At 46.0% G+C, this 27,094-nt stretch overlaps 3 protein-coding genes across 4 annotated transcripts; 1 reads left to right on the forward strand and 2 right to left on the reverse strand.

Moving 5' to 3' along the window:
* Nucleotides 1-190: 190 nt before the first annotated feature.
* bin2a (bridging integrator 2a) lies at nucleotides 191-13,050 on the reverse strand. Its single transcript, XM_061259074.1, has 13 exons — nucleotides 12,833-13,050; nucleotides 10,720-10,880; nucleotides 7,513-7,593; nucleotides 6,943-6,997; nucleotides 6,234-6,328; nucleotides 5,803-5,898; nucleotides 5,493-5,600; nucleotides 4,109-4,194; nucleotides 3,526-3,601; nucleotides 2,768-2,850; nucleotides 2,088-2,586; nucleotides 969-1,016; nucleotides 191-310 (listed from the first exon to the last, which is right to left on the reverse strand). Exons 2-13 carry the CDS (start codon nucleotides 10,825-10,827, stop codon nucleotides 191-193), a joined length of 1,455 nt encoding a protein of 484 aa, XP_061115058.1. The 5' UTR covers nucleotides 10,828-10,880; nucleotides 12,833-13,050.
* On the forward strand, nucleotides 12,004-14,798 carry si:ch211-210c8.6 (uncharacterized). Its single transcript, XM_061258597.1, has 5 exons — nucleotides 12,004-12,171; nucleotides 13,239-13,344; nucleotides 13,681-13,787; nucleotides 13,872-14,044; nucleotides 14,145-14,798. Exons 1-5 carry the CDS (start codon nucleotides 12,021-12,023, stop codon nucleotides 14,418-14,420), a joined length of 813 nt encoding a protein of 270 aa, XP_061114581.1. The 5' UTR covers nucleotides 12,004-12,020; the 3' UTR covers nucleotides 14,421-14,798.
* Nucleotides 14,799-14,808: 10 nt separating this feature from the next.
* racgap1 (Rac GTPase activating protein 1) lies at nucleotides 14,809-26,937 on the reverse strand. Of its 2 annotated transcripts, none has more exons than XM_061258596.1 (17): nucleotides 26,781-26,937; nucleotides 26,083-26,170; nucleotides 25,756-25,958; nucleotides 25,304-25,443; nucleotides 25,039-25,108; nucleotides 24,152-24,205; nucleotides 23,987-24,064; nucleotides 23,216-23,333; nucleotides 22,598-22,737; nucleotides 21,821-21,985; nucleotides 21,619-21,714; nucleotides 20,540-20,738; nucleotides 19,284-19,389; nucleotides 18,059-18,191; nucleotides 17,594-17,720; nucleotides 17,118-17,226; nucleotides 14,809-16,743 (listed from the first exon to the last, which is right to left on the reverse strand). In XM_061258596.1, the coding sequence occupies exons 2-17, from the start codon at nucleotides 26,165-26,167 to the stop codon at nucleotides 16,674-16,676; spliced, it is 1,893 nt and encodes a 630-aa protein (XP_061114580.1). In that variant the 5' UTR covers nucleotides 26,168-26,170; nucleotides 26,781-26,937; the 3' UTR covers nucleotides 14,809-16,673. The 2 variants fall into 2 exon arrangements, with proteins under 2 accessions (XP_061114580.1, XP_061114579.1); XM_061258595.1 differs by having other exon boundaries at nucleotides 22,598-22,740.
* Nucleotides 26,938-27,094: the final 157 nt, after the last annotated feature.

The following is a 27,094-nucleotide window of genomic DNA, read 5'->3' on the forward strand; positions in this document are numbered from 1 at the left end:
GTCAGACACACATCTTCAGTTAGGAGGGAGGGCAGGGATAGTCATGGCAACCACAGAAAGAACAGACAGCAGGCTGGCCTTCTGCAAGCTGTGTGATACGCAGGTGCCACCTCCTTCCTTTTCTCACTCCATCGGCACAGGTGCGAGTCCCCGCGGCAAAGGGAGCAGGCCATCCGAAAAGGCTTTGCCCTCACGGAGCCTGGACCGCCTGGGCTTGTTCCAGCGGGACATCCCTGCTGGGGTCCTCAGGACCCACTTCTTGGACCAGGGGGCTCTTCTCCTCTTCAGTCGCAATGCTCTTGGCCTGAGGCTGGTGTGAGAAACACAGGGTGCATTTTAATGTGACGCTCCTCTTTCAAACACAGTGTTTAATCAGATTTTTTTCCTGTTCTTGCAATTTGAAATGCGCAGTTGTGTTTGTAGGCTCCTCTCATTGCTGTGACAGTTGAGGATAGAGCAGAGGCACATGTGCTTTCCTCCAAAGCACGTGCCACCACCTGCCATTTCTGTTCACTGTGCGGTCCGCTAGCTGCCCAGAGCGTCGCAGTCGCTGCACTGGTGGGGTGCTCTGTGCAGCTGGCACAGGCAGACTGCAGGTGCCTGATGGACTGCAGCAGGCCACTGGTGCATCACCAGACACCTGCCTCCCTCGCTGGGCAATGCCATGTCCTATGGGACTGCTACCACTGGTGCGGTCTGGGTTTGACCCGACTGTGGGGTATATCTACACACTGGAACAGTACCTCAACAGGATGAGCAACTGCCAATTCATCATTAATCTTACTTCTCACTGCAAGGTCATTTCTTTCTAATTTTCCATCCTGTAGACAAGTTAATCTTTGCATCTACAAAATAGCTCAGTACAACAGCAATTTTTTACAATACTGTGTATGGGAGCTAGACTTTGGTGAAAGAGTACTGAGCTATCGTGTCCCCAGGGAAATGTCTTGTTTAAAATGAACACTGACCTCTTCCTCCCGGATGTGCAGCTCCTCCATATCCTGCGAGACCTCTCCCTGAATTGCAGAAAGAAAGAGAGGGAAAACGCACATTCATATGACAGTATCACAGCAGTCACAGTTCAGGGGAGGCCTAATGCTGCAGATTGTCAGTCTAGTCACTGACCACAGACCAACCACAGACCAACATCACGGATCAATGCAGTCAGGCTTCCAATCTGTCAGCAATGGCAAGTCAATCTGGATAAATCACACCACACTTAGTGCCATATCATACCACCTTTGAAAAAGTGAGTTGCGAGTAATATTATAATAGAAAGAGTGAATTCAGGGTAATATTTGGAGTTGTCAGCTGTTTGATTGCGCTTCATCTTCCCTGGCTAAAGTTACAACCCTACTTCCTGGTATATTTGATAACAAAAACACTGCAATAGCAAACAATTCTGGCCTATTAGTACTGTAGAACATAAGCATATCAGATGACATAATATGTAAAATAATTCTATATCAAGTAATCAAGTTCAGTAATGTAACAATTGTGTTATGATATGTATGAAATGTGCTATAAAGTTTTGGTTGCTATGCATCATTTGCTAAGTTTGTTGGTTAACATTTGCTTTTAAAGGTGCTTTTAAAATGCTTTTTCGAGCAGATTGCCATAGTAACATGAGTCCCTGAATCTTGCACACATATGGCTAGCCTACATATGGCAGGAAAGAGGCGTCATGAAACCTGAATGAACCGTCATCACCATATCAATGGCTGGCTAAACAAAGCGCTGTGTCCTCTCACAGCCCTATAAAACACTCTCATCATCCTGCCTTCCTGATCCACAGCACGTCAGCTGTCTATTGTGTCAGTTATGTCTGAAAACAAGAATACAGACTGAAAGTCATCCAAAGTCACCAGCTGGATGAGCTCAAAATGAGTGATTTCCCAGCCCTGCTCTGTCTGGGAACAAGGCTATAGAGAGCACTGAATTATTTCAGGTCCATTTACCCTAAACTCCGCCCACACACATAGGCTTGAAAGACATTGGTGGAACAACAGGGCTACTTGTGACATCATAAACTGCATATGCTAGTGCCATTTCCTCAGTCACACAAAGATGGCTTCCCTTCCTTTCACCTTGAGGACTTCGGTGTTGGCATCAGGGCCATTCTGCAAGTTTCCTGAGTTGCTGGTGGCGTCTCCCGTATCCGCCCCCTTCGGCTCCGGGTCCTCGGGGGTTGCGAGCGGTGCCGGGGGGTCTTCCTGAGTGCCATTCACGACGAGGGTCTCAGCAGCATCCGGGTCTGCGGAAGGAGAGGCACTGGTCGAAGAGTTCTGGTCCGGCTGATCAGAGGTGGGATCTTCTTCCTTTTTCTCATCCTCTTCCATTTCCTCTTCTTCCGGCTTCTCGCTCAGGGTCTCAGCCCCGGGCCCCGCTTCCTCAGTGGGCGGAGTTTGGGTCCCCTCCGCTTGCTCACTGGCTGGCGTCCCGGGCTCCAGGGTTTCTCTGGAGCTGCTGGCCTTGGGCTTGCGGACGGGGCTGAAGCTCTGGTCCAGAGCAGGGAAGAGTGTGCTACTCTGGAAGGGAGAGGAAATCCTGAAGGATCGTCTCTTTTTTATGTTTTTGGAGGCCGACCTGAACAAAGGAGGGGAGAGACAGACATGATTACATGAGCAGGCCCCAGTTGTGCTTTCTTACAATTTAACCACATAAGAATCGTCTTACCAACATTTCAACATGTATGATACAAATGAAATTATTTGACACTATATCATTCACACTCGTCTAACCGCTGATCCTAAATGGAAAAAGGTACCGTTGTAATCCTTTGATGATGAACACCTTGTCGGAGTGCTGAGTCTCCAAGCTCTTCATCATGCAATGGAGGTCACTGTTGAACTGAAAGAAATGACAGCAGACTCAGCAACACGCACCGAAAAGCACATAGGAGCTGATCCTCACCCTCTGTAACCGTTTGGTAACTGATCATTATCCCTGATGTACAATTCCCAGTCAGAATTACAGTCCAATCTCATTGCCGCAAAATCATGTCAATTTGAAAGAGCTGTATGAGCCAATGCTTCATTTTGCTCTGCAGTCCACCACTGAGCTAAGGGACAACAGTTTATGCAGCTGGTGTTATCTCACTGTAGATACCCAGTCACCCAGAGTGGCAAGTTACATGTTGCCTTGTGAAACTCAGTGGCACAGCTGGCAGGATCCTGCCCAAGGGGAGTTTCGCTGCATAGGGAGCTAGCGCTTTAGCAGTCTGTGTCACCGAGGAGACGGAAAGGCACACTGTCTATGTAAGACTTCCATTTCAGTAGATCAGAGATAGAAACATTTGGATACAGTGCAAAGCTACTGAGGCGCACATTTCTGGGGCACAGTGTAACGTACACAAACGTAGAAGTATTTGACAGCAGGTGGACCCTAATGGCCCCTAATGGGTCAGTCAGACAAGCACAGCAGAGCAAGTTAGATCAGACTGATTCTGTTAAGATTTATATGAATCCCCAGGGTGAAGGCTTGTTAACTTCCAGAGAACATTCTTAGCACACAAACCCTACTCACTGCGTTCATTTCCTTGTAGAAGACTTCCTGTAAGCTGGAGATGTTCTCAAAGACTGTCACATAGCATCCGATTCGACTGCAGGGAGTTGGGAAGGGGAAAGATATCCTTGAGATTCAGTAGCCATCAAAAACAGTGGTGTGGATTCACTATGTTAAATGATGCTTTTGTAAGAAAACAAATATCATGGTATAACATGTTTTACAAATAATTGAAATATCTGCCTCTTTATCACATTATATTTTTTAATAGATATGAACGTTAACGGATAAACATGATCAGGTGACAGTGTACTAAGAGAACTGGACAGTATTTCAAGTTGCCCTTGATTAGAGCATGTGCTAAATGCCCAAATGTTCATTATCAGTCCAGCTACAGACTCCTGATCCTGACACACTTGTTCACATTTGTCCAGTCTATCCAAATTATTGAGAAGACCCAGAATCTTTGGTTTTATGAAAAGTCAATATAAGTATTATTACGATTAATATTGTTGTTATTATTATTGAATATATCTGCACATATCTGTTGTGATGTAGGCAGTCCTGATCAGTGTCTCTGTCCAGTCTGCAGGGGTGACCTCACCTTTGGTAGAGCACTGGAAGATCCTGCCTCAGCTCTGTGTTTATCTCCTCAAACACACTCTGGTAGCAGGTGAACTCCTCCTCAGCCTGCACAAAGAGAAGCACAGGAATGGCACTAGGTTTGTGTTTGCAGTACAACAGAGTGCTAGAGCTACGTTTGTGTGTAAGCAGTACAAAGCACAGTGCTAGCGCTGTGTTTGTGCTTGCATTGCAAAGCACAGTGCTAGCGCTATGTTTGTGCTTGCAGTGCAAAGCCCAGTGCTAGCGCTACATTCGTGTAAGCAGTACACAGCACGGTGCTAGCGCTACATTTGTGTAAGCAGTACAAAGCACAGTGCTAGCGCTACATTCGTGTAAGCAGTGTAAAGCACAGTGCTAGCGCTACATTCGTGTAAGCAGTGTAAAGCACAGTGCTAGCGCTACATTCGTGTAAGCAGTGTAAAGCACAGTGCTAGCGCTACATTCGTGTAAGCAGTGTAAAGCACAGTGCTAGCGCTACGTTTGTGTAAGCAGTGTAAAGCACAGTGCTAGCGCTACATTTGTGTAAGCAGTGTAAAGCACAGTGCTAGCGCTACATTTGTGTAAGCAGTGTAAAGCACAGTGCTTGCGCTACATTTGTGTAAGCAGTACAAAGCACAGTGCTAGCGCTACATTTGTGTAAGCAGTACAAAGCACAGTGTTAGTGCTACATTTCTGCTTCCAGTACAAAGCACAGTGCTAGCGCTACGTTTCTGCTTGCAGTACAAAGCACAGTGATATTGTTACATTTGCATCCGTGTGATATAGATGGTAACATCATCCTGATTCTGTCTGATTTTCCCCTTAGGTATTCTGCACAGACATGTCTCCTGAATACACACAGAGAGACTTGGGGATTTTGACTCATTCCAGGAGCCATGAGCTTTTACAATGAGAATTAAATTAGTATTTTGTTGATGTAGTGTTTAATATTTTTAACATTTTGGATTTGGCAGGTCAGTTTGGCCTTGTGTGTACATGAAGGATAGTAATGTCATTTAATTTACAAAAATCATGCAGATCTCGGTGTCTGCCGGCCTGAATGGTGTTGCATGGTATGAAAGGCCTGCAGCTTCAGTTCCTTGCTCTGAACAGACAGTTGGTAATTACTCATCACCAGACAACACAACTGCCCTCTCTATAGATGCCAAGGTTCCCACATGATTGGACTGAAGATTGTTACAGTAGCCAAATAAGGCCTGGGGAGAACAGGTGACAGGGATTTACTGATAGTCACCCCTGAGACTTCACTCAGGACAGTAATTATGCTTCACTGTGGGACTTTAATCAAAGTAAGATGCACACATGCCGTTTCCCAGCTGGGAAATCCACGCCTTGCAGAGAGAGGCACACACCCAGTGTCTTACCTTTGCTATTTTGGCCTCGTCTTTCTTCTTGGCATTTTGTACCACCTCCAGGTGGTGGCGAGAGGAGTCGTAGTCCACCAGCTTTCTGCCCCGTTTGGCCACACGTTCCTGGGGGCAGGGGGCAGGAGAGAGACACTACTGAGCACTGTTTTCAGTGATGTGGTGCATCGTCACAGTTTTTTTAGTAATGGCCACATAATATTTCTTGCGTACGTCTGTGTGTCCATTTCTATGTGTGTACGTGTGTGCATCTCTGTATGTCTGTGTCCATGTGTGTAGCATGTACGTGTGCATATGCCGTACGTCTAACCTTGACGTCTGGGAACTGGCTCATATATGTGTCCATGGTGCGAATGACTTGGTCTGCCAGCTTTTCCTCGTAGTCGCTCCACAGGAGGTCCTCACCCTGGAGAGGTCACAGGGAGAGAGGAAGTGACATCATTCCCAAAACGGAATAGAGAAATGCAGAGGCTCGCTGCACATATAAGGCAACATGGTATACATTCCTTTTCTGGCCCAGGGAAAAGACCCTATAAGCAGAGGGTGACATAAAAAAGCCTGGCAATTTTATGTCCTAAAGGAATGCGTACCTAAGAATAGATAGGCATCTGCACCGTTATGGCATACAATTGCTGTGGATCTTAATCTTTTTGCTGTTTTTGCATACTTGTGTACCACTTATGTCAACCCTTGCCTATAACCCTTCCCGGGGGGGAAGTAAACCTTTCCTCAGCTACTTACCTCCACGATTGCAGGCAGATCGTCATCCCCTACCCAGTCAGGCTCGTAGATATCCAGCAAGGTTTGGGACAGGCGTTTGGCGGCCTCACGCATCGCTGCGAAACAGGACAGGAACACCAGTCTCACCAGTGACCAAACCCCCAAGCAGATAGTCCTGGACTGGGTTCAATCTCTTAGCAGTAATGGGATTTTCACTAAAATAATAATTATTATGCTTAGCAATCAAGATGGAAGCATCCAGCAGGTAAATGAAACTGAGGATCTATTAGGATAAAATAGGTCATCGTTCATTATGCAAGTCTAGTCAACACCCAACTAAACCCACTGAGATATCCTACTGGGACAAGGCAGAGAAAACCTGTTCTTGTGAAAATATTTTCAAAAAGCCTTTTTTTTTTTTTTTTTTTTTTTTGTCCTCTACACAGAACTCAGATTTCCGGTTCTTCAGATTAAGACGAGAGAGTCATGTCCCCTAAAGGGGACAAAAATAAATTACTGGGTCTTAGGAGGAGATAGCAGTCAACTCATAAAATGGTCACCAAATCCTTCTAAAACATAGCAGACACTTAAGGGACTGTGTATTGTGGCGGGTGGTTTTCACAGGTAAACCTGCCAAGAATACTTCCTCCAAGATCTCATCCATCTCTCTCTTAGTCCCCAGAAAACAATTTTATCACAAGCGGTTCCATCTATGCAAGGAAGAGTGTACCTTTCACAGAGAGGTAGAATGCTTTCAGGTCTTTGAATAATCTGTTCCCATCGCTCTGAGGGTAGAGAGAACGAGAACTTTTTACAAACAGCTTAAGCCATTGAGACATAAAAACCTGACAAACAACTCACCACAAACTAGTCAATGGCTAATTCATGTTATAAAAGGTTGTGGAAAAAAGATCTTTGTTAGCAGGGACACATCCTGTCCTGTGAGTTAAGTGCAGCCCGGCACATAATTCACTGGGTACTGCATCATCATATGCAAGTTTATTTTTCTGTTCTGTGGTTATTAGAACATGTACATGTACCAGAACAGAACATGTACTAATCTACGATGAGAACAGGGCATATTCTACTCCATCTGGGCTCCTGATTCATCTACAGAGTTTCTGGCACTATGCGGAGCCTGGAATGGAGCTGCCCAGCATCTCTGCCTCTGCTACAGTATACGACCTGGCCGGCTGCTCCTGGCGTCAGGCCTTCCTCTCCTTTGTGTGTCACAGAGAGGTACCAGGGGTTTTAGGGGTCGTTAAACTACAGAGCAGAGGGGGATTCCAGCTTTGTGTACCTGCTGTTTGACCAGATTCTGGACACACAGGTCAAACTCTTCATCTTTGGTCTCTGCACTCTTCCCCAGTTTCTGCAATACCTGTAATTCACATCCAGTTGCCAACATTTACACACACAATCATCATCAAACAGCATCAAATAGCAATGTACATGTGTGCCTTTTACATAACTTTATCGTTTCACACATTCAATAGAGCCTTGGCTCAATTTACTCAGAGTACCATTTGTTTTCAAAACATGGCCCTTTAAAACAGTTTGGTGCAAAGCAATACAAAAAATATATATATATTTTATTGGTTTTGTGAAAAGTCCCAAACCCTGCTGCAAGTGCCAATGGGACAGGAAGTGGACTTTGGACAGGAAGCAGATTGTGGAAGCTCTGCCAGTGTGCCGTTTGCGAATGTGAAGTAGGGTTTGTCTCGTTTGGCTTCCCTCGTGTCTGAAAGCCCAGTCAATGGGAAAGCTGTGACCGTCATATGAAGCTCACTAGTTTCATAATCACATTCAGCGCTTACTGACGTCGACCAACAGCAGGGCAGAACAACCTTTATAGAGAATGCCTGTGGCTTCTGTCCTGTTTTATAGTCGTGCTCTGTTAAGAACACAGGGGATACACTCAAAAAATGTGTCCTCCTTTCCTCTATGCATCTCCTTCCCCCATACTTCCAGATAGGAGATGAGTGGAGGAAAGGATGATGCATTTTTGGCAGGCACCCGCAGTGTCAGCGCACAGAAACCTACACCGCATCTCACGGGTGGAAAAACATGTGTTCTCACAGGCTGACATTGGCTCAGGTCGGAGTGGGGCTGTCCTCTCCACTATGAAGGTGGGGCTATAGGATAAAGAAACAAAGGGGTTGGAAGGGAGATTGTTATTTAAAGGGAAAGGCACCAAATTAAACCTGTATGGCTCCATGATATTTTATTGGTTTATTTCTGCGCAGTTTGTTTTTGGATTATTTTTGTATGGTTGTAATGTGCCAAAAAAAAACAGCCAAGCCCAAAGCAGGGCCGAACTAGAAAAATAAACAGAAATTAAATCATGGTGATGACAGGAAATGGAAACTTTCATAATAATCCCTTTTTTCCGCTGTGTTTTTAACAGAGCACGACTATAAAACAGGACAGAAGCCACAGGCATTCTCTATAAAGGTTGTTCTGCCCTGCTGTTGGTCGACGTCAGTAAGCGCTGAATGTGATTATGAGACTAGTGAGCTTCATATGACGGTCACAGCTTTCCCATTCACTGGGCTTTCAGACACGAGGGAGGGCACATGGAACCAGCATCCTGTCACAGACTGCATACGCGGGAAAGGAGCAGGAGTCCTGCGCGTGCAGTGCAGGTAACAGGCTGGAATGCAGGCGGGTCACTGCCTGAGACACAAACACAGGCCTTCATATTTCCCAATCACTAACACACTCCCTGCTGCCATTACTGGATTACACACAGTTTGTTAAATGTGAATTTAAGATGACAAGCAGTCTCGGCCACCAAATGAGAGGCTTACTGATATTAAAAACAAAACCGTGTGTTATCAGTGCTTCATCTTTATTTGCCAGTTAACCAATAAACAGAATAAACAGTAACTATTATTGCAACCACTAGCATTACAATGACCAATGGATACGATTGCTATGCATCCCAATTCACAGGTTCATAGTGTGCTTATTGTGCTATATTGCAACCAATGCATACATTTTGCAGAAAGATTGCATAAAAAGTGGTCAATTATTTTTAAATGATCAAACTAAAGACCGGGGTGAATCAAAAGTGGTTGACACCTGGCCAACAAAATTAAAATGTAAAAATGTGAAAGATAATGAAGAATTCAAAGGCAAAGCAAATGAAAACAACATGCATTGTGTTGATACATTTAAGGTAAGATTAACAAATTAAATGAAACGCATTTATTAACGACCTAATGATGAACCTATTAGTTAACTTCAGTCTTTTGTTTGTTACCTCTTCTTATGTAATTGTTTTCAAGGTGGTGCAATAAGCACAATATGGTAATGGTAATTTTATTCTTCATGTCATTTCTGGCAAAGCTATTTCTGGCATAATGTGGTTTAAATAATCCTTCTGAAGATGAAAAGCACCCAATTAACAGCTTGTTAAAATTATTAAATGGCAATTGGGGTTGGAACAAAACCAGCATACACAGGACCGAGTTTGGGAATCACTGGCGGACAATATCCCACAGCTGATGAGGTCCTCTATTGCGCCACTTACTGGCTGCTCTCCCAGAGCAGGTTATTTGGACCAGGTGGATCCCTTTCTGGAGGCTATTTCTGTTTTAGTTTTACATTTTCAATCGAGATAGATACGTGCAGCAGTTTCTGCTAGTTTAGGAGTTTCAACGTGTTTGTGGGTTAAAGCATGAAAATAAACTTCAAGTAACTCTGAGGAGCTTGGACAGCAACATTATATGTCAGCCAAAGATTTACAACCAAATAAACAAATAAATACTACTCTCCAGTCCCTGTACAACGTAAACTAACTGGCTCTGTTTGCAGTCATCCACTGCACTGCCAACACTTCCTATTAAGCAATAGCCAGGACAGAGGAATGTTAACTGTTCTAGATCTCCATGGCGCCAGTCATCAACAGAAAATGCACAGGCTTAGCGGCAACAGCCGCCCCGCTCTTTTCTGTCTTCCTCGTGTGACAGAAATGGCCTTGACATGACATCACAAGGGAGGCATCAGCCAAGGGAACCGGCACAACAGGAACCGAACAAGGAGAAGACGCCAGAGGGCCGTGAGGGGCCTGGATCAAACTGAAGTCCCACCTCTGTCCGAGCACTCCATTCCTTAGCGCTTGTTTTCATGCTGAACATATGGACAGGATAGCCCATGTTAACAATACAGTAGATTCTAGAACTTTCAGTGTTGTTTCAGTGTTTCAGTGTTATTGGTTGAAATGGTGTCTGTCACTTATCCTTTTCTGTAGCTACAGCTACTCCTAGAAATCTATTGAGGGAATTTATGTACTTTGCTTTTGAAGTCAGTCTAGATAAGACTGTAATGTTGTCTGATGTGATGTGAAAGATGCCTGTAGTCAATATAACTGTTTAACTGTCTGTGTGTCTTTTTCATTGAGAGATTGTATATTTTGACTGCAACACGTTCAAATATGGTCTAGTTGACTTTGTAACAATAGCACATAGATGCATGACTGCGCTAGACACAGGGCAGGGCTTACCTTCTCCTGGGCCCGGCTGAGCGACCTCTGGAACCGTTTGGTGAAATGGCCAGCGCCAGCACCCCCAGGGCTGCCATTACAGTTACTGTCCGCTTTACCCTCTGCCATCGCTTCCTCTTTTTCACCCTTTCCTCTAACAAACCTGCAGCAGCTTTTTATATCTTTCAAAGGGGGATGGAAGGGGGGGGGGGGGGGGGGTATGAGATAACACCAGTTTAGCTTATATACAGACACACCACACACCTGTTCCACATTTGCTATCTTTTCAACAGTGATTTCAGCTCCACACATTAGCGAAATTCTGTTTGAGTGTTCGTGCATGCCTGCATGATTTATGACATCCACCATGTGGAGGAAAGATACCATACCAAAGTTGAAAGTAGACAGCGTGAGACACCCCCACCACCACACCCACAAATGATGCTAGAAGCGGGGAAAACTCTCAAAGCAATATTAAGTTACCTTAACCAACACTCCAATTTGCATGATGATTTACCCCTGCTGCAAGTTAAGGGTCTTAACCTTTTCTCCGGTCTCTAATAATTATGATCTCTAACTACCATATTTTGTGATCTGCAGGCTGCTGCAGTCACCGAAATTAAAGTCTTTTGAGTCCAGACTGACGAGACGGTTCCGCTCAACAAGTCGTTGTTATGGAAACAGTCATGTAAATTGTTAACCGTCGTTTTGGACTGTGTAGTAGTAGTAGGCCTATTTCACTCACTTAACAACATTCTATAAGAAATAAACTGGCCAGTCACGTATCTTCTGCTCTTACAGTTTTGATCGGAAGTGGGCTTTAGAATTACCGTGATGCTGCTAGTGAATTAACCGCATTAACCCAAAAATATTAAGCCTCAAATTCATTAATCGAACACTAGCTAAAGCTCTCAGGGCTGAACACTGCCATCTAGTGGCGATAGCTATGACAACGCTCCCATGAAAAGAGAATCTAATTTACCCACAGGAGGCATAAGTGTATTTCCATACAGCGGGGGGGGGCACTAGACCATTTTATCGTCCCCTACTTGGGGATTGTGGTTCCGCTATTGCCACAGGGAAGGTTGATCAACATGAAGAACGTAACTATAGCAGTGCTTCGAATGGCCCATACATTGACTTTTTTAGGCAATCCAAGTTCTGGTGCAGAATGAAGGTAAAACCAGATTTAGATAATATCCACGAAAAACTACAGCCCCAACAAGCCCTTGCGGGTTGCGGGGGCGGATCTGTACGCTACAATGAAGCGCTTGTGAGAAAAGTGACCTTTAACCGGGGATTTCTCCGAGGTCGGAGTGCTGATGTCACAGTATATTTTGATTTTTCAGGATATGTTGGATTTTGTCATGGGGAGCACGTTTGTGAAATGTGCTGCCACCGATTTGGCGATCCAGTGGTTCGGCTGGGCTGTTGCCGCCGCCTTGAAAACTGAGAAGTTTTACGACTTAGCAGGTAAATCGATGCAAGTATTAAAAGAAAGCTATACCTACTATCCTACATACTATTTCAGTAGCCTGTAGTATGGCATTAGCCTATAAAGTTATCTTGCTAGAAAGAGCTAGAAATATACTCTTTTTAAAAAGGTTTCAGAGAATGAGAATCACATAATACTAACAGGTCCCAAGTGTATCTAGCCTACCACAATCTGGGCTACGTGTAGGCTACTTTGTCACTTTTTCATTGATATTGTGCCTATTTTGTTGTTAGTTGGTCATCAATAATAATATAATAATCGTTACATAGCAACGTGCTTAGCGATCAGCTGCCTTGTGCAACACATTTTAAAGGAACTCGTCTCTAGCTGTATAACTTACATAATGACAATTTGGCACACGTCGCCCAACTAAGCCTATAGCTAACGTTACCTAGAAATGATTGCATTGAACTATGTATGAAGTAAGTAACCTACATAACAGAAGAAAGAGTGTATAAAACCAATGAAGTCACCAATGGAGAAGGAAACTGCGACTCAGCTAGCGCACAGTAGAAAGCGGTTCAATTTTCGTTATGCTTGGCTTCTTTACTGTTGAATTTACTCGCATAGCTCTATTTATTATAGGCTACTAGTAAGCATGGATTCAGCTAGCAGCCAATTAAATCGTCTTAAACTTACCATCAGAGGGCACTGGCAGAATATTGAAGATATGTATCACTTCTGAGTCTTATCCAAACGTCCTCGCTTAATTAATCCTTTGCGAACTCAACTTTTGACACAAAATGTGCATTTCATATATATTTTCAAAGAACCAGTCAGATACGTTGACATAATAATGTTATTGAATACAATTGTCTTCTTCGCACCTGAGCACCCGTTCGATCTGTGCACTTGAAACCTACCCTTGAACTTTGGTACTTGGTTTGAATGTTCTTGAGTAAAATATTTCTTGGTACACGCCTCGTTCTGCTGCAGGTAGGCTACATTTCCTCTGTTGGACAATGGCCATGCTTTTAGTATTTCTTGCTCGAATTGGAGTGAGCCGTTAAGAGATTGTGTTTAACTCTTGATTTAACGTTTTTAGGGTCCGGTACATTTATATTATTAGCCCATCTTAGTCGAATGTGGGGAGGAACCGGTCATGTGCGGCAAAATGTGCAAACTGGACTCGTGACAGCATGGGGACTTCGGTGAGTGAATTAAGTTAAAAAAAATACATAAATCTGTTTACCCCCAACCTCCACCCCCATCCCCCATTTATAAAATGAACAAACATTAATGTAACTATAGTTCCAAATTTGCAGTTGATCTAACCCGGCCCTTCGCGTCATTATTATATATTGGTTACATATACTTGCTTGGGCTCATATTTGTATGAGACTGAGTAGCACAGTGGATTTATAGATGTCCTCATCTGATAACCGATGGTCTCCCGCTGGTCTTTGAGCCGTACAATAAAAGTTTACAGTAGTTGACGTGGGCCAATCAGTTAATCGCTTTGAAATGACGGCATTTTTCTCCTGCAGGTTGGGCACGTACCTCTTTCTGCGGATAATGAAGGACGGGCACGACCGTAGGTTTGACAAGGCCAGGGACAGCCCCGGAACCTTCTTTGTGTATTGGACAGTCCAAGGTACTAACCACACCAAACTCCAGTTCGGCCACTCCACACCACTATAGTCACAGAAGTAATCACTATACTATCCTTCCCCCTCAGCCCTGTGGGTGTTCATGACACTCCTGCCCACCCTGATTCTGAACAGTGAACGCCGGGATGAACCCCTGGGTCCACGGGATTACCTGGGGTGGGGCCTGTGGGGGCTGGGCTTTGCCACAGAAGCCATTGCTGATCAGCAGAAGTGGAATTTTAAACAGGACCCCGATAATGCTGTAGGTGTCCACCATTTTAGCAGGACTTTCAGTTTCAGCCATTCAAAATTTGTAAGTTTGTAAACCTACCTCATGTCATTAAATGTCTCTCCTCCAACAGGGCAAATTCATCCAGAGCGGGCTGTGGGCATATAGCCGGCACCCCAATTACCTGGGGGAGATCCTGCAGTGGTGTGGGCTCTTCCTGTCGGCCTCCTCTGTGATGCGGGGTGTCCAGCACCTCAGCGTGGCCTCTCCACTCTTCCTCTGGTTCCTTCTGCGCCACGTCAGCGGAGTCCCCATTCTGGAGCGGCAGGCCCTGAAGAGGTGGGGGTCCGACCCCGCCTTCCAAAACTACCTCAGAAACACTCCCCTCCTCTGGCCCTGCCTGACATGATTGGCTACGCTTCTTTGCGGGGTTTACCTTGGTGTAGGTACCACCAATCTCTGGAGAAGGGACCATGCGGTTTAATGAACGATAATCTTAAGAGCCTGGATGGCATCAGTTACCTCAGTGAAACTTCTGGATTCAGCACAAAGAGTTTGGTAATGGAAGACCAGTGCTAGTTGATGTGAAGCAGTCAGTCACAGCCAAAGCATTCCTATAAACTAAGAGCTAGAAAGCGAAACCATATCCAAAGTTTCTCAAATGCATATTGGTTACAAAACGGGGTTAAGCAGTTTCTGATGCACTGTGACAATGTGTAACAAATGAATTTTACACATTTTTCCTATATGCACAAAAATAAAAGCACAGCTTTTTATGAAATTACAAGGGGAGACAATTTGATTGTTACAAATGTTTACTGTATTTGAGGGAAACGGGACAGCATGTCCAACCACACATTATATATTCACACTCAAACCCACATTGCTTCTAGGAATGCAGTCCAAAAACAGCACAACCTGTTCCCATTACCAGCATGCCGTTCCCATGCAGAGTCCTCTGGGCAGAGCAAGCGGATGCTTTATCTCACCTTGGGCGCTCATGGATAGTGCAGCCTGGTTCTAAATCTGAGCGCAGAACAGCACATAGCCCAGGTCCCATGAAGCACTAATAAAGGGCTGGAGGAGTGAGTGCCTTTAGCTTCCCGACACATTAGCCCTCAGACACAATGGCTCAAGGCCACCTGGAGTGCAAGCCCACCTTTGATTTGCGAGGGAGACAATGGCCATTGTGAAACTAGAGCCAGCGGTTCAGGGAACACAAATATGCAAACACACCGCAGTTCCTCGCCCGAACCTCGACCTCTAGCAATGAAAGGTCATCGTCGTGACCCCCTGGGACAGAGCCAGTTGAACTCGAGACCTGGACAAAGGGTAGTGATGCGGTACTTTGGAAACTAGCTGCATGGAGCTCAATCCTGTCATATTGCACACCGGACACATTAGAAAAGTACTTATAACTCGCTCGGCAGACAGGTTCTGATATTAAGAATACGTACCAGAAAGTTCAAACAAGTTTGTTACGAGTCCCTACAACTACTTTCCCACTGAAGAAGAGGGACATGCTGACTGTACTCAAATAGTGATGAGATACTGGACCTGTAATATCAAACTGAAAAGGCATGTAGCAAACTTCTTAGGTGTAGTTTTAACACCTGCCACTCTTCCCTGCCAAACCTAATTTACTGTAATTTGCTCTTAAGGAAACCCTTTAGGAATTCCAACATTACAAAATTCTGTGCCTAAAAGGTGACCATAAGCTTTTACCGTTACACTGAGTGACGCCACATACAAAACTCAATTGGGTTCAAATATAAAGAGCAACTTTTTTTTTTTCTTGTTTTTTTTTTCTCTCCCTACTCTGAATATTCGTAAATTAATCAGTATGATCACCAATTCACAAAATCGCTAATGAAAGCTGCAAGGCAGGTGTGGCTGTATTTATATTTACCTGAAGGTAAATCGGTCTTTTCTTCATTTTTCTACCACACTGTGCCACTGTTGCCAGCCCCCTTTATACACTGCTGGTTTATGAATCACACAAATACATTTTTACACGCGATTGCTGAGCTGAGGGACACAGATCATCCAGCTCAGCCTGATTAGAGAGAGTAAAAACAGGTAAAAATGACCCAAAACAGGGCAGAGTGCCATAACGCACGTCATAGCCATTATGGGTCAAATTAAACCAGCGGTGCCAAATCATGTGCCATGGAGGGCACGGAGTATGCAGGTATTCATCCCAACCAATTGGGATTTCACCAATTAGGTCCCTCCTCTCTTGTTGAAGGTGTGTAAAGTGACATTAGCAAGCGTAGCGAATGGCTGGAATGAAACCCAGCACTGTCACCCAGGGCATATGATTGGGCACCAAGGGATTTCAACCATAATCCGGTTTTACAAGCAGAGCTTCTAAATACGGGATACAGAGGTAAATCAGAGCTCTGGGAAGACAAAAACAGCATAAAAACACTGGTGGAAGAGCCATACAATCTCAGTCCTCCATTTGATTATAAATACATACTTGAACATTTAAAAGACGTTAAAAATGTAGTCATGTTACGGGATACAAAGTGTTTTAGTAAAGGCCTAAACGACCTGGAATAAGTAGAATTTGGTAAAATGTAGAAAATAAAAATGGGTATAAAATATTGCAAGACTTCGAAGCCGGAAACAGAGTAGATTCCCAGGATGCACTGGGCCACTACACGATCGGAGAGAAGAAGCCGGACTGCTGGCCAAAGCTACTCGTAGACTTGGTCTTGCATCCGAATCTGGAAGGGAACAGAGTTCCAGACATCAAAAACCAATCTCAATTAGCTCTACGGAAAAAAGTGCTGCCTGCATTAAAAAGACAACATCATAAATCACTTCTGAAACGTGGTCTGGCGTGAAGGACAGAAGAGCCGTTATCGAGCCCCGGTGAGATCACATGTTCAGAATGCAGCTCCAGGGAGCTGACACCGTTCGGCCATATAACACAGTGAAAGATTAACCTGCAAAGTCAGAGTGTGTCTGGAGTGCAAAGTCCTCTGCGTTTAGCTAACCCACGCAACGTGTGAACCCAAGTCCGGTACCTAAAGAATCATTGAGCGGGAGGGAAAGGAGGGTGATGTTGTAAACATGTTCCGGGAGAGAAGGTGCTTACATGGGAGTGTTCCTGCCGAAGGTGGACTTCATGCGCTGGGACAAAGAGCTGGAGGATGGGGTCTTGGTCAGCTGGTGCTCAGGAGTGGTCAGGGGCCCCAGCATGCTCACTGGAGTGTGGGAACACACACAGATAAAGCCTGTTAATCAGTGACGGGGCATCTCCCTGACACCACAGACAACATTTGACATGGTGGGAGTTGGGGTGCTGAACTCAAGAGAATAAATCTGTAGTACTTCATAAAAGCCTGATTTGTAGCCATCACAATCACACGGAAGACTAACCAGCTGAAATGTGAGTCTGACCTTTTTGGCTTTTTTATATATACATGAAACATTTTTTTATTTTTTTTATTTTTTTTTTACAACAAAGATGTGAAACAAGGCTGTGTCCAAAAAGCAAGTTATGGAGAACTTCCCAATCTAGCACATAACACTTTGTTATCTTGTGCGAGTGCATTATGGGAGTGGTCTCACCTTTATGTTCCGGAGTGGCGTAGCAGTTGGTGTTCTCGATGATCATGTGACCTGGGGCCTGGTCAGGTTCTACCATCATGAATTGGCTCCAGTACTCGACAGGAAGGCCCAAGAGACGCTCAATCACCTGTCCAATCACACCACAGTCCAATTACATCATCGCCCTGAGCCACACTGCATCTGCTCCACGAAGGGTCAATGTGTCAAAGTTCATAAGGTCAATGGGGCTTAGTTCTGAGCCAATTAAACTTTCTAAAAGCCTAAATACGTTACACCTCTCATCTCAAATAAAACAAAGCTTATATACACCTTATAAAGCTCATATTTTAGGCAGGGTAATTCAAGTTCCTAAGACAGTTGTATACATTCAGGTATTTTTGAAGCTGAAGACGATGTAGGTAATGCTGGAGCTGACGTGACGGCTCCAGGCCACTGGCTGAAGGCCGCTTTAGGGAATGCGCATACCTTAGGCTGCCGTTTGGTGTCCTGCAGGATGGTGCGGGGGTCCGGGTCAGGCACCGCATGACCCACCAGCGTGGGCCCGAACACTCGAGCCAGGTTCGACCCGTCCATCTTGGTGTCCGTACTCCGAGCAACCCTGGAAGCACAGCCCAGGTCAGAAGTGGGCCAATCAGGGCTTACTACTCGACACTCAACCACGGCCTGCACTCACCTCAGAGCAGGTACACGGGTCTAAGGGTCTAAGATCAGTTTTGCAGTTTAGCTCATAATGGATGAGGCTAGGCTATGGAAAGGGTCAACCGATTCCTGGATCAGTATTCAGGCTCAGACATCACATACAATCAAGAGCATGATTTTCTCAGGGCTCATATCTGAGATAGACATTGTAATGACATTGTGAAGAATGGATAACTATTTATTTATTCATTATTTGTGCAATAGTGTTACCTTGGCCTATAGGGCTAGGTTTGAGGCGTAACTACATTATTTTCTAAATATCCTGTATGGGCAAAGGTATACACTTCTCTCCAGTGACTTTTTGTAGGAGACTTAATGCACTAAAAAGCTCCCTAATTTGTAAGCATAATCGGCACACTTGACACTAAGTGACATTGCGCTAATGAGTTAGCAAGAAAGATGGATGCATCTCACTTGCTTTACAGTTTTACCATTTCTTTTTTAATTTGGCCAATTTACTGGTTGCTCAAGGACAAAAGAATATTGGAGTGTTCTCACTGACTTTCCCAGAATGCAAATACTTGAGGATTTTGAAGAACCATGAAACTAAAATTCAACACTACAGAATTTACATTACATTAATGGAATTTGGCAGACGCTCATATCCAGAGCGACGTACAGTTGATTAGACTAAGCAGGAGACAATCCTCCCCTGGAGCAATGCAGGGTTAAGGGCCTTGCTCAAGGGCCCAACGGCTGTGTGGATCTTATTGTGGCTACACCGGGATTACAACCACCGACCTTGGGTGTCCCAGTCATTTACCTTAAGCACTATGCTACAGGCCGCCCCAAGAATTTACTTGTTTGTTTTCTGAGGGTTCAGTCCTAGTTTGTCACAATTTTCCTTTAATGCACCTTTGTGACGGTCTATAAAATCCACAATTAAAACAGAACTAAATTGAATGTATGTGTGTACATTCGTGTTTGTATGTATAGAAGTGTAGGCTTGTATGTGTGTGTAAAGGTGTGTACGTGTATGCATGTGCCTTACCTCTGCAGATGAATGATGAGGAAGGCCAGTGTGTCTCTGTTGGCTAGGGGCAGATCACTGATGGTTTGGTACACCATTGCGATGCTATTGTCATCATCTTGAATTTCTGGGAAAGAAGCCAAAGCCTGTTAAAATGCAGCACCCAGCCAAACACATAAGCTGTTCCAGAAACCATAATATTAGAAACATTTTCAGTTCAATTTCTTAAATAATGTGCAGTATGGGAAGTTTTTTTGTGAAGTTTTCTGATGATCACAAAATACCACAAGCCAAGTCTGGACTATATAGAAGCCATTTTATAACCTGTTAAAGCTCAGGTTTGCACTCTTGCTAAATGCAGTGATTTATGACTCTCTCTGCAAGCTTGCAGAGGTTCTTAACTGAGAATAGGACCGCCGGAACACATTTTGCGAATCGAGCATAATTACAATGTTGAAAATGAATTAGCTAGGTGAAACTACCGTTTGATAATGTAAACATAAGCTGGCACATTTAAAGTTGTGCGTTTTCAGTCCCATTTGCCTGCTGAACACGTCCCTGGCCCTTCACACACAGTATCAGCCATGATAAATTTCTTCCTCTGTAAAAGCAATTTGTTTACAAACTAAAAGCAGCAGCATCATGGCTAGAAACTCTGAACAATCCATCAATGATCTCTACTGAATACCTAAAAAGTATAATTCGGAAAGTGCTCCATGCAACTCGTGGGAGAATTAAACGGAGAAGAACAAATTACTGTTGGAAAAAAAATAAAAAATAAAAGCAAAATAGAACTTCCATATCCAGCAGGTTTTAGAGATAAGAGTCTGAGACACCGTGTCTAAATAGCCACACCTAACCGCATTCCCCGTCACACTCCGCAACAATTAGCCGATTAACAATTATTATCTGATAAATGGAGACTGGAGTCTGGCCCTGTATTTCCACTTTATTCAGACAGGAGGGGAAGCACAGAAGGTCAGAGGGAGGAAAGTACGGAAAGTGCTGTGTCGGGGAGGCCAAACCCCTAAAAGCACATCTCCACAGCTCCATGCTTCATCCCTAACAAGTTCTGTCTCACTACCGCAGAAACTCTGCAATGTGAACCACATTCTGAACATGTAGAGGACGTGATTAAGTGTGACGATGGATTATAATAGCAGTGTAAACAAGATAGCATTACCAACAAGAAGCTCCTGCATTTAAGAAGCGGAGAAGATGGAGGGAACAGAGAAGCTGTGGTCTCTGCTGAAATAACGGACACCTGTGCGACCCACCTGCAGCCTCCATGAAGTTGCGGTTGAGGCGGAAGGTGAGCAGCGGCTCTTTGAGGTTCCGCAGGAAGTCCTTGAGGAGGCCGCAGATGGCGTGGATGTCCTCCACCTTACTGAGGAGAGGGACCGTCTTCCCCCGTAGGAACTTCTCCTTCAGCTCCTTCACCGTGCGGTCCATGCCCGACACCCGGTACAAACCAGCCTGAAAAGAGAGCGTGCGGTTCAGCCTGGGACTCTACACAGCAGGTTCAGCCTGGGAATCTGTACAGCCCAGCCTGCAATGGACACAAGCCCACAGCTGAGAGACCTTTACCCTTCACGCCACCTTGTTAGTACAGAACCCCTCAGATGTGAATGTTCCCGCTTGCTTATACAGTAGATGGCAAAATATCTATGGAGGCCACTAGCATTTGGCTATATTACTGCCCGTTCCCTCCTGCTGTCACCTGTTACCCAGTCCAGAAGCCTGCTTATGACATGCTCAAGTCCCCTTGTCCACGTCTGTAACATATTGGGTCTGGAAATATGAATTTACTGATTAATCAGGGAAAATAAAGAGGAACAGCATCCCTAAAAAAACGCACAGCAGGAGATAGGAGGATTCCAGGCAAGCCAATCAAGTGCACACCACATCCCATGCCCTGAATCAGGCAGCTTCACCACAACATGTAGACAACCTGCCAAGCCATTGAAAGTAATTTCCTGGCTTGAAACTTTTTACTTCCTACACGGATTTGCGAACACTTCTAACAGTGCCCTGGAGCACCTCCATTTTGTGCATTAATGTCTTCCCAAAGAACAGCTTGGCAATCATCATTTCAGTTAATAACACCGAGTGCTTTGGTTGTCTACAATATCCATCTAATGGATTCACTCAAACCGGCACCCCAAAAGGCAGTCCGGCGTCACAGTGCAGGGAAGCGACCGCAGGGTGGAACCGCATCCTGACCGCCCCCACGCTGACCTGCACTACTGAACGGTAACGCGGCTATAGGGAGTGGGCTGAGTGTAGGACCAAGCAAGAGACATCAAACTCCAATGCACAAAAACGAAAACAGAATATGAAATAAAAATCCCCTCACCTCGTGCAGCCCTCGGTGCTCAATCTCGTTGACACAGTGGACAACCAGAGAGGGAATCATGGGAGCTGTGGCAGGGACGTAGTCTGCCAGGGTGCCCTGGGTACACAGAGGGGGAAAGGCTGAATGGACCCGTTCAGTTATTGAGCAAACGGAGCAGAGCCAGCAGGGGAATACCCAGCCATTAAGTGAGAGGCTGCAGTACCTCTCCGATCCTGACGGGGGTGCCGGCGAGCGTGGGTATGCAGGGCAGGGGGCAGCGGTCCCGGCACTCCGGGTGCGAGACCACGCGGCAGTCGCGGCATTTCAGAGACAGTTTCCCGAACTTGATCCTCTTCCCACACGGCACACAGGATTCGGGCTTGATGACCTGCGTGGGGAAGGAGGGCGCACGCTCAGAACAGCCAATCTGTCATCCTTTATGTTCTCTCCCCCTCGGAGCCAGAGGGCGTCTCCCGACCGCCTCGTTTCCACGGCGCGTGCCGTTCTGTAGGTGTGGATTTCTCCATCGTGATTACAGATGCTGTTCTCACTCACTCACACACTCACACACTCACACACTCACTCACACTCACTCACACACACACACACACACACACACACCACACACACACACACACACAGGGACGCTCCCTTTCCGCCACGGCAGAACCGGGCCATTCAAGGTGAGCGGGCCTGCCAAAGACCTCTCACAACACGTCCCCTCCCTAATGGATGAGTTCATAACACGTACAGCACAGAGCCTGGACAGCTTTCTTAATAAACCAGTCACATTTCCTCTTTTTTTTTTTTTTTTTATACAAAGAAAGCCACAAGAAGAGACAGATATTTAGACACAGATACACTGTAAGCATATATTTTTTAGTCTGGCTTAGCCCACTGATGTTCTGAGAGGGTGACCTCTGACATGAAGTGATCCTGCAATAAGCTTGGTCAATCGACACCAAATATGCAAATATGGGGGGGGGGGGGGGGGGCCTACCGTTTTGGAGATGAACTCGTGCAGGCGGACCCCTCCGTTGCCCTGCGGGGTGCTGGGCTGGGCTGGGTTCCTCTCCTGCTTCCCGGGCTGCTTCGGTGTGTTCTCCACATGGCCACACTCTGAGTCCCATCCCTGAGTCACTGCTGAGAGGGGGGGGACAACCCGGTTTCATATGTACTCTACTGAAAGGGTATTCACTAACTCCAGCACATTTGCCACAAAGCACTGACCAACTTAACCACAGTTGATCAGTAGGTATCAGTCAAGTGCCCTGGCCGATTGGCCAGAAATGGCATGGAATTCTTCAATGGAATTCTTCAATGGAAGTACTTTCTCAATGGAGAGCCAATGGAGGGGTCAATTTTGGTCAATTCAGGAAACAAACTGAAATTTCATCAACTAATTGACAATTAATACGGACTGAATTAAAATGGAACTCAGCCCAACCCTGCCGAGGGCAGACTGATGGTTCGCCCCGCAGCAGTCGTGCCTCACTGTGTGTGACGAACGGTCAGCCAAGCGCGCTTTTGTCTGGTGGAACTGTAATTCTCTGGATGGCTGCCAGGGTAGAGCCGTATATGGAAACAGTGAGTTAGGTCACCCCTCCAGCCTCCTCACCAGTCTTCCTCCTGCTGCGGGTCCAGTAGGGCACTGCCTCTATGGTGGCCACAGCCTCGATGGGGCCGCCGTCGCCAGGCACCGTCACTGTGGTTTTGGCCACAATGGACTCGTTCAGCTACGGAAGGATAACAGCAGAGAAACAAGCTAGTGTTATAAATATAGAGGCAATGTTCTGGATAATGTACTCACACAGTCTCTGCCCATTTACCCCCAGTCTCCCCCCGCATAGCCATAGCCCCAGTCTCCACCCCTATAGCTATAGCCCCAGTCTCCAGCCCTATAGCTATAGCCCCAGTCTCCAGCCCTATAGCTATAGCCCCAGTCTCCAGCCCTATAGCTATAGCCCCAGTCTCCAGCCCTATAGCTATAGCCCCAGTCTCCAGCCCTATAGCTATAGCCCCAGTCTCCAGCCCTATAGCTATAGCCCCAGTCTCCACCCCTATAGCCATAGCCCCAGTCTCCAGCCCTATAGCTATAGCCCCAGTCTCCAGTCCTATAGCTATAGCCCCAGTCTCCAGCCCAATAGCTATAGCCCCAGTCTCCAGCACCATAGCCATAGCCCCAGTCTCCAGCCCTATAGCCATAGCCCCAGTCTCCACCCCTATAGCTATAGCCCCAGTCTCCACCCCTATAGCTATAGCCCCAGTCTCCACCCCTATAGCTATAGCCCCAGTCTCCAGCCCAATAGCTATAGCCCCAGTCTCCAGCCCAATAGCTATAGCCCCAGTCTCCAGCCCAATAGCTATAGCCCCAGTCTCCATACCGTACCTTATCCGAAGGGCGGCCCGCAGAACGGGACCTCTTGCCGGCACAGGGGGGCCCATCAGTGTGATTTCGGGAGGAGCGCTGTCAGAAAAGGGGGAGATCATGTCAGTTGGATTGATAATTGGGGTGAAGCCTTCTGCTGCTTGGCTCAGAGCGCAGGGGACTCACTCTTTTCTGCCTCTTCTTCAGCCGCACAGTCCTCACCACAGACGAGTCCCAGTCCTGCACAAGAAAGCACACACCATGTTCAATAAGAGGGCACAAACACCACGTTCAATAAGAGAGCACAAACACCACGTTCAATAAGAGCACACAAACACCACGTTCAATAACAGAGCACGGACACCACGTTCAATAACAGAGCACGGACACCACGTTCAATAACAGAGCAGGGACACCACGTTCAATAACAGAGCACGGACACCACGTTCAATAACAGAGCACGGACACCACGTTCAATAACAGAGCACGGACACCACGTTCAATAACAGAGCACGGACACCACGTTCAATAACAGAGCACGAACACCACGTTCAATAACAGAGCACGAACACCACGTTCAATAACAGAGCACGAACACCACGTTCAATAACAGAGCACGAACACCACGTTCAATAAGAGCACGAACACCACGTTCAGTAACAGAGCACGAACACCACGTTCAATAACAGTGCACGAACACCACGTTCAGTAACAGAGCACGAACACCACGTTCAATAACAGAACACGAACACCACGTTCAATAACAGAACACGAACACCACGTTCAATAACAGAACACGAACACCACGTTCAATAACAGAGCACGAACACCACGTTCAGTAACAGAGCACGAACACCACGTTCAATAACAGAACACGAACATCACGTTCAATAACAGAGCATGACCACAGTCCAGAACAAGCAGAGACAAGATCCAAAGATGTGCCATAGTTATCAAACTAAAAGCATAGATACTAAAGTTGTTTCCACTTTCCATGGGGAAAAACAAAGTGGGGTCTCAGGCCAATTTGTTATAAGCAACCATTCAAAGTTGTTCACACCGAGTGCACTCACCAGAGACTCGTTGGTCTGGTCGTAGCTGATGTCTGACAGACTGGAGGCAGACTCATCTATTGTGGTTAACCTGCAAAGCAAGCAAAGCGAAACAGTGTTAATATCATAACATCTAGAGCACTGCATCATCTCCTTGGACAGACTCTGGCTAAACTGAAGTGGGCCGGCGGGTGGGTTGGGGCCCTGGCAGAACTGTAGCAGTCCAGCCTGCGTGTTGGGGGCCCGGCAGAACTGAAGTGGGCCGGCGGGTGCATCGGGGCCTCACCTGCGGCTGGTGTTGAGTTGGGCGGGCTGCGAGCGCGCGTTGAGGAAGGCCAGCGCTGAGCGCTGCTCCTCGTTGAGCTGGATGCTTGTGCTGGAGCTCTCAGCGATCAGCAGCTCGCGGATCAGCTGGATCTGACGGTCCTGCAGCACAAACGCACCAGCGAGGGGGTCGTGAGAACATGCCATTTTACCTGCGCTTCCTCAGGTAGGTTGGTGTGGCTGAAACACACTGTCTGTATTTCAGTGTGCCAGCCTGTGCCCTGTCCAGAGTTCATACTGCATGTTTTTTACTTGTTTATTCACCAAATATTAAGACAATTGTACTTATATTCTTGATCTCAATTCAATAGAGCAGAGTGCACCCTACATGATTCTTACACTCGAAGGGAAAGCTTTTGTAATTCTGAGGTGGTGGCAGGTTTAGGCCATGAGAGCACACACAAACAAACGCACCAATTTCTCGCAGTCAGCCTCTGCCCTCTGGCGCCGGCGGATCTCCACATCCACCTGGTTGCGAGCGTGCTTGAGTTTGACTTCCAAGGCGCCCCTCTCCGTTTCCGCCTTGGCCAGAACCTCCTTACAAGCACCCAGGTCCTGCTCCAGCATCTGCCACTTCCGCCGGCAGTCCTCAAAGTTCAGCGCCATTTGGATAAACTCTGAGTACGGGAGAGGTGGTGCGTCAGTGCAAACCCCAACTTTTAACCATGCTCAAAAAATATATATATTCCCGACCTCAGATGATTAAATGCGGTCCCCACGTTATTAAATAAGACTACTTACGCGGCTCGATGCCTTCGCTCAGGATCTCAACGTGCGCCCGCATGTTATCAAACAGGCCTTGCACGTTAAACGTCGCGGTGTCCATGACCTGGGGCAAATGCAAACCGCAGACACTGGTGATTGTGTGCTTGAACCCACAACTTCCTCAAAACATTCTAGCACCTCAAAGATCTAACGTTATAGCCTGCTATCTACCGGAATGCGCGTGACCTTTCCAGACTGCCTAACGTAAACGTAAAATTAAGTCCCAGATACACGGGCAAATGTAAACGTCTGAAAGTTATTTCTGCCCAATGATCTTCAGAATTTGCAGCCCATCAGTTTTAGTCAGAGCCGTGCACTAACTAACTAGCACACTTGTAAGTTAATGTTAGCTAACCAACTTCGACCAGGACAACAATCACACCCAAAGCATGTTGCTATATTGTTGTATATTTTATAGCTTGCTAGCGTTTGAAAGTATCAAGACAGCAGCTAGACTAACGTTAACTGAATAAACATTAAAAAAACAACGTTTATGCTAGTTATCCACAATGTTTCCGTTTAGCCAACCACCAATAAGAGAACGTTATCGCGTTAGCTAGCTAGCTTGCTACATTCTACTCTTTAGCCAAATTTAACATACCTACTAGGTATTCCAGCTAGCTATCGTTAGGCAAGTGCGCCGTCACATAATGGTTATACAACTGTAAACTTACTCTGTTCGTGTCCTCCGATGCCGAATATTTCGGCTCCACAAAAAAGTTGTGAAATTAATGCGTATAATCCCCCTGCCCGTTCAAGTTAGGCGACCGAAGAGAAAACTGTTTGTTTCCTCCTTCAAGCAGTTCGGTTACATTTCAAATTTACCCGGCAGCCAATGACTTCGCTTTTCCGTCAACACGCCTACGCGCATGTCAACGTAAGAGTGAGAGGGGCCAGACGCAAGCCCAGATAGTTACCACAACCTGCACTGGATGCAATGTACTCACTTAAGTTTGTTCGTTTTGAAAAGATTCGCTCTGGAGAATAA

This window comes from Conger conger, chromosome 10 (assembly GCF_963514075.1).
Source record: "Conger conger chromosome 10, fConCon1.1, whole genome shotgun sequence".
In the NCBI taxonomy this organism is placed as follows: Eukaryota; Metazoa; Chordata; class Actinopteri; order Anguilliformes; family Congridae; genus Conger; species Conger conger.